Source organism: Oreochromis aureus, linkage group 2 (assembly GCF_013358895.1).
Source record: "Oreochromis aureus strain Israel breed Guangdong linkage group 2, ZZ_aureus, whole genome shotgun sequence".
Classification (NCBI taxonomy): Eukaryota; Metazoa; Chordata; class Actinopteri; order Cichliformes; family Cichlidae; genus Oreochromis; species Oreochromis aureus.
In genome coordinates, this window is record NC_052943.1 from 4581925 (window position 1) to 4597382 (window position 15458).

The 15458-nt window shown below is 40.7% G+C and overlaps 1 protein-coding gene across 2 annotated transcripts; it reads left to right on the forward strand.

The window, feature by feature from the left end:
• The first annotated feature begins 3729 nt into the window (after nt 1-3729).
• LOC116329453 lies at nt 3730-7071 on the forward strand. 2 transcript variants are annotated; one of them, XM_031751477.2, is made up of 2 exons: nt 3730-3961; nt 4725-7071. In XM_031751477.2, the coding sequence occupies exons 1-2, from the start codon at nt 3927-3929 to the stop codon at nt 5503-5505; spliced, it is 816 nt and encodes a 271-aa protein (XP_031607337.1). In that variant the 5' UTR covers nt 3730-3926; the 3' UTR covers nt 5506-7071. The 2 variants fall into 2 exon arrangements, with proteins under 2 accessions (XP_031607337.1, XP_031607338.1); XM_031751478.2 differs by lacking the exon at nt 3730-3961 and adding an exon at nt 4456-4600.
• Nucleotides 7072-15458: the final 8387 nt, after the last annotated feature.

Sequence of the window (15458 nt, forward strand, 5' to 3'; positions counted from 1 at the left end):
CTCAGTCAACATGTGTTAACAGACCTCTCTGCACTGAATCACACTTGTTATTAATCTCTGTCTCTCTTCCACAGCATGTCTTTATCCTGTCTTCCTTCTCTCACCCCAACCAGTCGCAGCAGATGGCCCCGCCCCTCCCTGAGCCTGGTTCTGCATGCAGGTTTCTTCCTGTTAAAGGGAGTTTTCCTTCCCACTGTCGCCAAAGTGCTTGCTCATAGGGGGTCATATGATTGTTGGGTTTTTTCTCTGAATGTATTATTGTAGGCTCTACCTTACAATATAAAGCGCCTTGAGGCGACTGTTGTTATGATTTGGCGCTATATAAATAAAATTGAATTGAACTGAATATGTTTGGACAATGAAGCTGACAGAGAAACTGATGGGAAAAACATATTTTGAAATCTCAAATCTTGTGTTTAAATCTTAACACCCAGTGTTTTCCTGGATGAATCATGTGATAGCCACTGTAATATTACTTATTGCTTATTATCTTTTTGCTCCTTGTTATTGTTTCATTCATTTCTGAAACATTACTTTATAATATGCTGGTTTAGAACCTCATCCCTCCACCTCTTGCCACTACCATAAATCCTTTTCATATAAGCATTGAAACTAATAACTATAATTGTGTTAGCTTTGGCAAAGTCATGCGTACGAGAACTCACAAACGCACTCTCATGTCTAGTCTGATACAAACATCTCGCCTGGCTTATTCACTGTGTAAACACTGCATGCAAAGTGCACCAGACTAAAAGTAAAAACGCCTGTTCTCAGTCCAGCCAGCAGAGAAGTGTTTACCAGTTTAGAAACAGAATACATTTGCACCTGTTATGAGTGATAAGCACAGCAACAAATACATGAAGCAATTCAATATGCAAAGTTAGTGGCATTTTTGGTAAATATTGCATTATTGCTCCTGCTAGGAGTGATGCACGCCTCACTTTATGTAATACTGGACAGCGTGGCTTCTCTGGAAAAGAAGGTGACAAGTTTGCCTTCCTGCTATAACTCACAGTCAGCCTGGATAAATAATTTGTTGCTGTGTGAAAAACCACCTCCACAAATCGCAGACTTCTTACTGTTTCTCACTGATAAAAGAAAGAGGAACAACACGAGGTTCCTTTTCTGTAATAAACCTAATCGGCTCAGAGCTCTTTTACTTAAGAATTCCATCAAACTTTATGTTTTGTTTTGTTTTTCACAACAACAACATTGTAAGAATTCAGGGAAAAAATATTTACAACCTTCAGACAAGTACATCATTAATTATAGCTACCTTATTGTTTACTGATGTTTATCTAGACTGTTGCCTTCCCATCAGCCTCTGCAAACTCTCTCCAATAATTACTTCATCCAGTGCAGCCACATGTTGCACTAGGCACCACGTGCCAAGCCTTATCTAAGGTCTCATCTAATCATTGAGCTTTTACAAGCTTTTCTCTCATTTAAAAAATTCTTCAAAGAGTAGCTGTGAAACAGCTAACTAAGCTAACTTTGCAAAGGACTTATCTATTTGAGGAATTTCAGTGAGGATGCAGAGCTCAGCATAGCACAGAAACAGCAGTAGTGAACGTTACTAATGACCTTCTCATTGCCTCTGACCATGGACTCGTCTCTGTGCTTGTCCTGGCAGACTTCAGTGCAGCATTAGATACAGTTTGCTACCTTAACCTCCTGAAAGACCCAAACTCTTACATGGCATGCATTTTTAATTTCTCTTTGCTATTTGGGCTGACTGGGACCTGATGAATGTAAAAACAAAGAATTATCTTTTTAACTGATTTTGCTCTACGAGGGCCGGATATCCACATATGAGGACATTCATTTTAAATTTTGATAGACCAGTGGCAGTGTAATGTCCTCCCCTTATAGAGTAAAATTTAGTATTGTGGTCTAGACCAACGGTCCCAATCCCCGCGAGTCGTTTGGTACTGGGCTGCGAGAGTTGAGACTCGGGTGTGAAATTTATGGTTTTCAGGGTTTTTATCAGTTTTTATCGTTATTTTTTATCATTAACTCGGTTTCCCTGGGTCTTTTCCCGTGTGGTATGAATAAATTATCTTTTTTTTGGTACTGGTTTTATTTTGTTGTATTTATCCGCAACACTTTAAAGCCGGTCCATGAAAATATTGTCGGACATAAACCGGTCTGTGGCGCAAAAAAGGTTGGGGACCGCTGGTCTAGACAACCCAAAATGTGATGTCCACATATGTGGACACCAGGTCCTAGGGGGTTAAATACAATTGGCATTTTCCTTTATCATCTTTAATATTTCCAATAATAGCATTGGTATTAAAGGAAATGTGCAGCAGTGGTTTCAATCACATCTGATAAACTCAGATTTGTGGATGTAAATGGCTTTTCTTCACATGGACTTCAGGGTTCTATGCTGGGACCAGTGCTATTTACATTATACACGTTTCCCTTAGGCAGTATTATTAGAAAACACAGAATATAATTTTACTGCTTTGCAAAATGATACCAAGCTTTCTTTATCTGTGAAGCCAGGGGACACAGATCAACTAGTTAAACTAGGCTTGTCTTACTCTGGATGGCATTACACTGGTCTCCAGTAACACTGTGGGGAACCCGGGAGTTGTTTTTAAACAGCATATGTCCTTCAATCCACACATTAACAAATATCTAGGACAGCCCAATATCGCAGAAACATCCCGTCTTAGATTGATGCCCAAAAACTAGTCTGTGCAGTGATTACTTCTAGGCTGGGCTACTGTGATTCATTATTATCAGGCTGTGCAGTTAATCTGAAAAGCTACAGTGAGAGTACTGACAGGAACAGAAAGATAGAGCATTTTTCTCCTGTACTGGCTTCCCTTCATTACCTCCTGTTAATTACACAGTTTAATTTTAAATCTTTGTCCTCATACAAAAACGTCCTAACAGCCTTCAGCCATTAGACAGTTTGTGTCCGTTTGGGCCAGTTAGACACCCTCTCTCCTTTTAAGATTAGTCTTAAAACTTTTGATAAAGCTTTGTGTCGTATCTGGTGACCCTGAGCCGTCCCTTAGTTACGCCGCTATAGGCTCAGACTCCCGGACTTTGTGTGATCCACTGGTTTCTCCTCCAGTCACCTCTTTTTACTCCCCACTGCCACACATCCAGTCTTCCTACGCTCTCCTTTTTCTCTCGCTCTTTCCCATCGCCCCCAACCCATAGCTGGTTCTGCCAGAAGTTTCTTCCTCTTACAGTAGTTTTCCCCTCCCACTGCTGCATAGAGTTCATTCATAGGGAATCATCTGATTGTTGGGGTTTTCTCCCTACTAACGTACCGTTGTTAGCTTGCAGAACAAACTTTGGGTGGCTGCTGTTGTGACTTGGTGCTAGATAAACAAACTTGAACTGAAGACAACTAATGTCAAAGTGAGTCAAGTAATGAGTCATTCTTAGCTGGCAGCAGTTGTTGTAGTGATCACATGCTTGTTGTGGACATGTCCCTACCTGCCCTACAGCAATACATGACATATTGACAGCACATGCTGGTCGTTTAGTCAACTCTTCAATCAAACATCTAAAAAAAAATAAAAAGACAAAATTATATAAAGTTGTATTAGTTACTGGTTTGATATTAGTCTGTATAAAAGGTTCCTTGAGGAAACTCCTTTTTTGTCTCTGTGTCACATTGAAAAACATACAGGTCTACACTGATGTCAGCAGTTAAAAGATAACACTTGGGCACAGATCCTCTGCCCTCATGAGTCAGATCCAGCTTTGCTCACAGACATGACACCACAGAGTGAGAATGTGCCAACTGAGCTGAGGCAACCAGCATTAATAAGGAGAGGAGAGTTGGGGCTCCTCACACTCACTGTTTTCCATTTGCCCACGCCGGCAGGCAGGCTGGGATGAGGGGCTAAAATGTGACTTTTTAAAAGAAGAGATCAACGCACAAGAGGTGAAACAGGGCAATGACCTTCAGTCGCGACTTCCTGTCTATACACAGGTGAGTTCCTTAGATTTTAGAAGCCATAGAAGGAGATTAACAAAGCTGAGGAAATGATCTAAATCAGGGGTAGGCAACTCCAGGCCTTGAGTCCCGGTGTCCTGCAGGTTTTAGAGCTCAGCCTGGGTCAACACACCTGAATCAAATGATTAGTTTGTTCCCAGGCCTCTGGAGAACTTCAAGACATGTTGAGGAGGTAATTTAGCAGTTTAAATCAGCTGTGTTGGATCAAGAATACATCTAAAACCTGCAGGACACTGGCACTCGAGGCCTGGAGCTAACTTTTAGAATTAATAAGAGCAGTTTCAAATGTATTGTTTTCCAGATAGTTTTAGTTAAGGTTTGAATACATACGTACTGTGAACCATGAGTGTTTTTATACATTTAAACTGCTATATAGCTACTTTGCTTAGGAAATTTTAAAAGTTTACAGGTTATATTTATTTTCCAATTTAAAGCATGTCTTACTGCTGTATTTTTCAGTGAAGCTTGACTTTTAGGCTAAATGAAGTTAACATGAGTCATCTTAAGATTCCTGTAAAGCAGAGGAATTTATCAGTGGCTTGTTTGCTTGCCTGGGCTTCTGCCTTCATGAGTAGTACTGCCTACTCATAAAAATAGATAACAGCATTAAGAAATGTATGTAGAAGAGATGCGTCAGCAGTGAGTCTGTTGTGAGGCAGAGACAATTTAGAGAATTATTTAGTGTCTAAACTGTTTCATGTCATTCTGAGCTAACCGCCCCGTGCTGGACTCTCCGCAGGTCACATCAACTTTTAAAGTCAATCTGGGAGATAAGCTGCCTCTGTCTCCCTGGTTCAGTCACAAAAGGGGTGCACCCGGCCTCCAAAGGATGGCTACGCAGGTTTTTACTGCTGAAGCTGGTGACGGTGCTGCTGTTCCCCCATGGGGTGGGCCTCCCCCTGCTCCTGGGCTGTGTATTCAGCCTGCGCGCTCTGTTGCTCCTGCGCTCCCCTCACATCTCCACCAAGCCCTCCACTGTCCTCCTGAGCCAGCTGGCTCTCTCAGATAGCCTTGTGCTGCTGCACTGGGCGCTTCGGCTGGGAGTGACGCTGGGGAGGTGGATGGAGGAGGTGGGCTGGAAGGCGGAGGTGAGTTTTATGAAGGAGGGGAAATCGGTTTGGTGGAGAGAGGCTGCAAAAGTGCTCTGTCATCAGCTGCTTGATGCACATCAGCTGGCCTCTCTGCTGCTGCTGGGTCTGCTGGGACTCGAGGCCACGCTGGTGTCACGCTGGCCTCAGCAGACTCGGAAATTCAGGACTTCTCGCTGGGCGCAGCTCAGCTGCCGTCTGGCCTGGATGCTTGTGCTGCTGGAACTCACGTCTTTGCTACACTTCAAAACTTTGCAGGACTTCAGACTTCAGACGTACCCCTCAGCATTTCATCGTCCTGGCATCGTGCTTCCCCCCTCCCTGCCTACTCTCTCGTGTTATCTGAGGAAGATGTTATGGCTGGTGAATTCATGGCTGCATTACGCCATCTTCTATGGTCAACCACAGAGGAGAAAGAGTTTCTATCATTAGACCTTTGTAACAGGAGGGGAAATGGTTGCATTTATACAAAAACAAAATCTTATTTCTAAAAACTTACTTTACAAGTCAGACTATGTAAGCTTTCCTGCGAATAATCTGTCATACAGACTATTTAATTTAAAGTTATAAAACCAATAAAAAGTTATACTAATATTATTGTTAAAAAACAGAATGCTTTATAAATGATGATAAACATGAATGTTACTACAGAAAGCAAGGTAGAAGTTGCACTGGGCCTTCTGTTCAGCTGGAACAGGAAATACAAGTGTCTCATACTTACAGTATTCATAAATAGACAACTAATCAGTGACTAATCTGTCATCTGCATTTGCATTTACATAGCCACTTATCCAGTTCAGGAGCTTCAGAGTAAAGTGAAAGTGAATTATATAAATTCAAAGCTTTATTTTCATCAAGGAAATCATCAAGAAAAATTAGCTTAATGAATGATCTGATGAATTTGCTTTAAAAATTAATAACATTTTAATTCCTTTAAATGACCTTTAATTTGAGTCCACCTCTTGCCCTATGACAGCTGATGTAGGCTCCAGCTTATCCCAGCAACCCTGATAAGGATACGAGGAAAAGAGAATGGATGGACTTTTCATTTGTATCATATTTGCTTTATCTGGCATTTGAAAAAAAAAAGCTGCGTTGTGGAGTTTATTCAGGTTTTTGGGGGGAAAGTTGCACTCTATGTATCAAATGTGATACACTAGGCATCGAGGGGGTTAATCTTTGGAATTTTTGTGTTTTATCTGTTACAGGCGGAGCCATGCACTAAAACGTTCCCTGCTTTCACTGCATCTGTTTGAGTCTTAATGGGACTATAATTTACAAAATTAATGTAATGCTATATTCAGTAAGAGTTAAAACATGTGACTATAACCATTAACTCATTAGGAAGCTCTTTACTGAGGTCACATATGAATGTAACTTCTAAACAATTCTTTTCTTTGTATCCAGAGTCGTCACACCCTGCTCGGCACAACGATTCAAAAAGAATTCACGTTTAAGCCGTTTCACTTTTCAGTAGCCACATTTAATGCCCATCTTTTATATACAGGGTTTTATGAACTGAGCAGAGAAACGTCTGAGTGTAAGAATTAAAAAGATTTAAAAGATTTTTAATTCTTATAAATGCAACTTTTCATGTGTAAACACAAACTAAAAGCAAGTTTTGTTTTTTTTAACATTACTTGGGGTAACATTTGAAAAGTGCTTAGAGTTTAAAATGATGTATTGGCATTTATTATCAAAAAAACGAATACTTTTAGCACACACACATTATGACACATCCATTAAATGGGAATCTGAACACACACGGCTTTCACACTTGATTTTTGAGAGGCTTATATGACATGATCAGCTTTACGTGCAAATGTGCTCTCACTTGTTGTCTCTCCCTTATTTAAACTGGCAGCCAGCCCAGGAAATGGTGTTAATACCAGAGTACAACACAATAAAATGTTTGCGTGGTAAAACCACATACTAGAGCTCATCACAGTCTTTTCTAAAAGGTTTCCAGTTCACTGCAGCTTTTCATCATTTCTTTTGTGCGGCAAAACGGAAATAAACAACAACAAAAACAGCAAACTGGGGTGGGTCACAAGGAAGCTCTAATGAATGGAAATGGCCTCAGCGTAATTTCTGTAATGTCTTCTATTGATTTAGTTTGTTACTATATGGATAGTACAAATGTGCACATGCTGAGTGGAAAATAATTTTCCTAAATGATTTAATGGATGATTAGTGAAATGTGGGTCACTTTGGGCAGGACCAAAGCCACAAACACTCGGCAGGCAGGGCTGTATCAAGACATGATCTAACCAACCACCACAGTCATACCTGAACTCCTCACATTTGTCACAAAGCACATGAAAGATTCAAGATAAAGACAGGCGCTTACATCTGGATAGAATCTGTGACATAACCACATCACACACAGCAGTCGCTGCCATACATGATGAAATTAAGTTCCAACCACAGAGAGGGGTGAACACATTACATGGTTCAAATAATGTGAGCAGCAGCTTCCACGTACTTGTGAGTGAATCCAGAGTTTGTCCTTGCAGTGTGCGGTGTGTCCAGCAGAAGGAAGCACAGAGCTGCTTGCTCTGCTTCTTTACATAATCCACGCCAAGGAGCTCCTGACAGTGTAAAAGACTGAAGAGGATCGAGGAACTCTGCGTCTACGCTAACCTATTTACCACTGTGTTTGTGTGTATCAGTGTGTAGCTGCAAATTCAAGTGTTCCTGGAAGAAATCAATTAAAGCTGAAAAGCGAGGAACAGCTTAAGAAAGAGGGGCCTCGGTGGCCGCTTCCTTCCCGTGATGTTTGGCAGTGGTCGCCCTACACAGAGTACTTTGGCATCGCAGCTGTCACTCACAGGAAAACAATGTGGGAGGTTACACTTTTGAAAATAACAACATGTCCTGTTTGTTCTCTCAAATGAGTCAAGGTTCATCTGCACTACAGGCTGTAAAGGAGAGACCGTGGTAACTGGGTCATTTCATCTCAAATCAACATGGGCCTTGTGCTCGACCGGTTTGCATCAAAGGTTTACGGACCGAAGTTTTTACGTCTGTAATGAGCCCTCTGACATTTAGACTTCATCTTCTCTCAGCTTTGATCTTTGATCTGTTGTCTTTCAATTTTAAATATGAGGTTGAAATTGAAATTTTTCATGCCTTGGGTATTTTCCTTCTCATGTTCCTGTTTTTTCCCACTGCCTTTATCTGTAATAATAATGTGTCTCCTTGTTGCCTCTGTGCTTGTGGCCTGGGTTTTACTTCTTCTCTGATCCTGCTAACCATGATTCTCAGGAAGGCTGCCATGCTCCTCGAGTTTATCTGCTCTTTTTTTATGCTTAAAACTCTATCATGTAAAAGTCACCAACAACCTGCCTGTCAGCCACTTTAAAGCTCTTTCTGTATTTGACTTTTACTAATTAGCAAATGGACCAAACGTGTCCTGATAGGACCTGATTTATTTGTCCTAACATTTCTTGAAGATGAGGTTGTGATACATTCATCACAAACATGTCATTTGTCACCAATAAAACAGTCAGTAACATATAACAGTAGAATGGCCTCTTGTTTTGACATGTAGGTCAACAGCGCCCTCATTTGGACTGTTTCATTTTTCTAGTGTCAAAGAACTCGTAAAAATCCATTAGTCCAGATCATTAAGCCACATGCTTTGTCACACTGCGGCAGTTATGATGTCTGGAAAGAAATCTATCAATTAATGTGCAGATTTTCAGGAACTGATTAAAACTGACAGTAAGTTACAGTTTTACATTTTGTTAAGTATATATAATAAAACATCAGCTCACACAAAGAGTCACAGGATCTACAAAAACCATCCACTGGGAAGCATTCACCAAACTGCACAGCAGTCCATCCATTAGTACATTTTATGTTGTTAAACCTGCTGCTCTGGAGCTGTGCCCGCCTCAAAAGTGATGAATGTTAAGATGAAAATTAATTCTTAAATTAAACAGCTGTAAAAATGTCCGGCCTATAAATGTATATATTTTTTTTTTTTTAAAAAAACAACAGCAAAAAAAGTTCATCATAACCTACTTCTACCACCTGACGGCTTGTTCTCATTTATTCTGGTGAACCTGTGTGATGGCATGGATCTCTTCCTATGGATGAGAAATCAGAATTTTTTTTTAATTTTTATTTTTTAAAAAGAGAAATCAGAAAGATAACGCACATAAAGGCTTTTAGGATAGTAAAGGTTGCAGACCTGTTCTAGACAGGTTAGCATGTCCATCCCTTTATGGAATCAGAACGATGCCACCTTGAAACAAAACCGAAAAAAATATTGAAACCGAAAAAATCGCTTACATTTTTTTTTTTCAGTTTCAATCCATTTTTTTTCGGTTTCGTTTCAAGGTGGCATCGTTCTGATTCCATAGTTCTTGAGCTGTGACACATGTTCATTTTACTGTATTTAACTGATTTTTTTAAATTTTTTTTTACCTCCAAACTATGGGCAGAAATCTGTGCCATCAGAAACTGAATTTGAATAAGTTAAATTTGAATTTGAATTGCTCAGATTGAATCTGAATTGTAACTTGAATAAATGCTTTTGAAAACTGAATTTGAATTAGTCTAATTTGAAACTGAATCTATGGTTTGAAAATGATCATCACTAAATTGAAATTTATATATTGAAAATGAATTCATTTGCTTTGAAACTGCATTTTATCCTTTAAAAATTCAGCTCTCGAATAATTTCAGTTTCACTCTCACCATTCAGTTTCAGTTCTACAATTCAGTTTTTTGGAACTTACATCCGGTTCCGGTTCATTTTCAAACCATAAATTCAATTTCAAATTAGACTAATTCAAATTCAGTTTTCAAAAGCATTTACTCAAGTTACAATTCAGATTCAAATTTAACTTATTCAAATTCAGTTTCTGATGGCACAGATTTCTGCCCATAGTAGATAACGTACTCACAATATACAGGAAAAGTATGTTTCCTCCTTAATTTTGATGTATAAATAAAATATTTATAAACTGTTTCCAGCAGAGATTTTTGTAGTTTCTGCTGCAATTGCGTCTCCAGAATTTTTTCATAGCGGTGGTCATGTGGAGTGACCCACCAAAAACTGAATTTCCAGTTTTATTATGATGTTGTCAAATACAGGTTACTTACAGAGAGACAAGAAATATATGCCTAGTTAATTTGATAACACTGAAAACCAAATAAGATTTTTAAATCCATAATAATCTGTTTTAAGCAGGAATAATTAACAATAATAATAATAATGGATTGGATTTATATAGCGCTTTTCAAGGCACCCAAAGCGCTTTACAATGGCACTATTCATTCCAGCAAAATGAAATGAAAGCAAAGAATATGTTCACTGCAGTATTGAATAATCAATGATGTGATGGAGGTTTCAGGCTTTTGCAGTGTTAGGCTTTATTTGTTCTGATGGCACAGATTTCTGCCCATAGCAACTCATTGTAGGGTGTCGCTCTCTTTTGCTCACGTTTATTAGAATTAATACCAGCATAGGACAGTCTTGCCAGCAGTGTTGGTCAAGTTACTTGAAAGAAGTATTTAGTAACTAATTACTGATTACTTCTCAAAAAAGTAATCCCGTTACTTTACTGATTAATTATTTTCAAAAGTAATTAGTTAGTTACTTTTTAAAAACCTTTCAGTCCAATTTGATTTTTTATGCATAATCCATCATATGAAATTGAATCAAATGGAAAATGTTTATAAGTTTTAATCTTTTAATTTTATGCACATTGCATTAAGCAAAAATTTAATTATACTCAACAGTTTTTGACTTGAAGAAATTGTTGAACATTTAAACCTATTTTCTGCATATTCCAGCATATAAAATAAAATGTTTTGTGTTTACACTCTTTCAAACAGATGCAAGTAAAACACAGCAGAAAATAAATAAAATCAAAGATTCAGCGGCACTGAGTCCTGTCGCTCTTAAATCTATGTTCACCTGTTTAGCAGGAGTGGGGCGGGTGGAGGTTTGCCTGGTGTCGCAGTCATGTCAGTGGGGGGATCCGGGGATTTCTGTGTGAATGTCACATTCCCGTGGTGGCGTGCTAGGTGCCTGCTCAGATTTGAAGTTTAATTTTTCACTGTAGAAAGAAGTTTTCTTCCCATGCAGAATGTACAGCTGACACTAATGTTTTTGTCACTTTTTACGGACTAAAACTTAAAGTAATGTAAGTACATCCACGCTTTAAACGCTGCATGGTCGTACTCCCTCTCACTCCATATTATCCATTGTTGATCTGCACACGTCTGTTGCTGCCACAGGCATCGCACACGCTTACGTCATTGTCATGAGACACTCTCACAAACAAAATCATGAAGGTTTAGTAACGCAGTAACACAGCGTGCTTACGGGAAAGTAACAGTAATCTAATTACCTTTTTTTTGCAATAGTAATCCCTTACATTACTCGTTACTTGAAAAAAGTAATTGGATGCCCATCTCTGCTTACCAGTGGGGGGCCACTGGAGGGGGCAGCAAATCTTGGGTGGTGGCCAGTGCCCCCCTTGGCCCCCCCTCGATGGCATCCCTGCTGCACCTAAAAAGCTGTTTATTGCACTGAGGTAATTTTAACTAAGAGACAGCTATGCTTGTAGGTTGCTTAATGAACAGCTGTATATACAGTATATATAACTGAACTTTAAATACAAAACTTTGGTTATAATGTTTATGCTATTAGGAAGAAAGACATCCTTTTTCATGTATCATTAGTGGCATTTATGGATTTTTACTTCATCACCTCAGTGTTTCTAAGCTCAGCACTCAACACAGCTATGGTAACGCAGTGCTTTTATCTATTGTATCACACAGTAAAGAGGGTTAAAATTAAACTAAATTCAATTATCCCCTGGAGCAATGCCAATTTTCCCCTTCAAGAAGACCATGTTTGGAAAAAGAGCTGATACAGTCTTTGAGAGCTGACTTTTTACTCCCTTGAAATGAGGAACATCAGCCCATTATATCACAAAGACAAACAGCTCAGTCTGAACAGGTTGAGGTCAGTCTGGTCAGCCTGTCTGCCTCGCCTCTCAGTCTGGAGAAACGGGCGCTCACCCATGGCTGCTCATGCTGCACCTATCAGTGCTGTGGGGTAAACAACTCCCCCTCGATCTCAAGCTGTAGTAGCTGTCGGAGGCCTCAGTTAAAGCCAGCGGCATTGATCTGGGCTCTGCCCAATCGAGTGTCTAATCAGGTCAGAGATGAATGCCGTCTCAGGGGCTAAGGTCAGCTCCAGAAGTACACACATGCACACAGGAGTAAAGGAGTAAAGCCCACTGTACTCCTGTTAACATCAGCCCAAAAAGAGCCTACAAAGCTCGAGGCTCCTGTGTTATGCTGCCTTGCTGCCTTTGTCCAGCCTTGTTGTCAGGGGAGAGGCATGTACGGCATGACGGGGCTACCCCTAAACCCTCCTGGAGCCCGTGAATGAGAGGATGGGCAGAGGCAAGGGAAGAAAAGCAAAGGAAATACACTCATCATCGCATTAAAGGAGCGTTGGACAGAAGGGTCCAAGAAGAAGAGGCCAGGGAGGGAGGGAAGGAGGCGGGGGTGGCAGTAATGGGGTCTTTGTTCTGGTTGGTGTGACTCACAGAGCCCTGGCCAGGGCCGCACAGCTTAGTTACCCTTACCAAACACAGAGAAGCAGGAGGGAGGAGTGCGTATGGGTTTGTGTGATTGGGGGACGTTTCTGGACTCTAGGTCAAAGTAATATTTCTCCAGTACTCTGATTATTAATTAGTTTAACTTTGATTAATACTGCTTTAGCATCCAGCCCCTCTGATGATTGCTGAATAAGTTAAAGTGGACTTGGTGGTGGAGGATGAAAGTCAATGTAAGGATATGTGAAAACTGCATTGTTTGCACTGTTTTACAAGCCACTGTGGCTTATATTAGGCCTTGCCAAATTAATGGGATACACTCTGGATGATTACATGAAGCTGTGGGTTGTTTAGGTTCACTATCTGGATTAAATTACAGTAATCAAGATGTGAAACACCATTCAGGAAATATGCTCTTATCACACCGTGTGACTCACACTTAAAATGCATGTTCTTCAACATCAACAGTTAAGACGGTTAAAGACAAAGCATTGTGTGTCTGTGTGTGTGTGTGTGTGTGTGCGTCGCAGCTCAGTTTAGGCTTTAAGCAGGATGTCCTGTCCTCCCTGCTGCTATTGTGGAGCGGTCAGCCTGCCAGACGCTACACCCCAAACACCACTTCCCCTCTGTCAAGCACCTCACTCTCGGTGTCTCTGTCACACAAAAACACATTGTTCACACAGACACACAAGCACACATATGCTCACATACTGTAACGCTCCATGCCAGCCTGAACACAATGGAAACCTGGCCAGCACCGCCCTGTCACCTGGTTAAAAATAACTCTTTTTGCAACAGATTATGGCTGTTCTAACAATAGTGTAGCAGGACTTTGATCAGCCAAAATAGCACTACGCTGTTATTTTGAGGTATCACTCAGCAGAGCTGACTGTGTGTTTTGGCTCCATAAAGTTGGCAGGAACCCGAAGATGTCACATCCATTTTTTTATTGTGCTGTAATTATACTGTGTATAGTCAGGGTAAAAAAGAGCGTACTCTCTCTGTCAGTTCTGAGGTTTTACATATCAGGATATAATTTTTAAAATCCAGGTCTCAAAATGATTTAAATGCAACCTTAGATCTTTAATTAACAATAGAAGAAGTGTGTGAAAAACGAATTACACTGCATGATTCAACAGCTTGTAGAACCACTTTTAGCAGGAAAAACATGAAGTTTTCTCACAGTGTTGTGGAGGAATTTTGGCACACTTCAGTTCATCGAGGTCTGTGGTCGTTTGTTTATGCACAGATCTCTTCAGGACCCACCGCAGCATTTCAGTCATGGTGATGTCTGGACTTTGACTGGGCTGTTGCAACATTTGGACTCTTTTTTTCTTCTTCAGCCGTTCTGTTGTTGATTTGTTGGGATCATCGTCCACTTACGTGACCCAGATTCAGCCAAGCTTCAGCTGTTGGACACATGGACCCGTATTTGACCCTAGAATACTTTGTGGTTGACTAAATGCCTCCAAGGTCCGGAGCTGCAAAACAACCACAAATCATCACCCCTCTGCCACCGTGCTTGACAGTTGGTATGAGGTGTTTGTGTTGATATGCTATGTTTGGTTTTTGCCAATAGCGGCGCTTTGCATTATGGCCAGACATCTCCACTTTGGTCTTGTTTATCCAAAGGGCATTTTTCCAGAAGTCTTGTGGTTTGTTCAGATGCATTTTAGCAAACCTAATCGATGCAGCCATGTTCCTTTTAGAGAGAAGAGTCTTTTTCCTGGCAAACAAGCCATTCCATCTTAATGTACTAATGTTTCTCACAGTAGAATGATAGACCTCAGATTGTTTTGAAATGGGCTTGTAACCCATCCTAGACTGATGCGCAGAAACAGACCTGCTAAAGAAATAAACAGGCCGGGGAGCGTGAGGAGTTTGCATGTTCTCCCTGAGCCTGTGTTGGTTCTCTCTGGGTACTCTGGGTTCCTCCCAAACAGTTAGCGTGATCAGGTTAACTGGTGTTTCTAAATTGCTTGTAGGTGTGGATGTGAGTGCTTGTTTGTCTCTCTGTGTTAGCCCTGCGACAGACAATCGAACGGTCCAGGGTGCACCCTGCCTTTTATCCTGTGGCAGATGGGATATCTATCTCCATTATTACAGCAGTTATCTTGTGGTTGAAACTTGTACTTCAATATAACTGCCATGTTATTATGGGGCAGCCCTTACTCCTGGTGAATGTTTATGAATTGCTGCATCTTCAACAATATTTCAGACTGTTTGATGTTTCTTCACCATAATTTGGTGCTACCCTATCAAAAATAATTCTGCACTGTAACTTGCACTGTTTTGAAGCTGATTATTGACTGATGATGTTTTCAGGGTCCATATAATTCCCTCAGAAATAGTCTGCAACCCAGGAACTCAGCTCATCTCCCAGGCATGAAAGAGCTAATGTTCAGCACTCGGAGCCAGGGTATCAGCTCAGGTTTTCATCCCCAACGTGTTGGTCAATCAGAGAGGGTAAACCAAGAACTAAAAACAGCTCTCTGCTGTGTAACCTCCCCAAACCCCTCCTCCTGGTCCTCTCAACTGGCGTGGGTTGGGTATGCACATAACTCACTTACCTCCTATGCTACTGGTTTTTTACCCTTTGAACAATCTCTAGGGTACCAGCCTCCAACCTTTCCTTCCGTTGAATCCGACCTTGCCGTGCCATCTGTCCAACACTAACGAGCAGGCAAATGTGGACCCAGACGCAGTTGCTGGTTGTTGTGGTTTTCTCTGTATTAATGTTGGGTTCTCATCTTACAATATAAAGGGGGCTATAAATATGAGATGACTGTTGTTGTT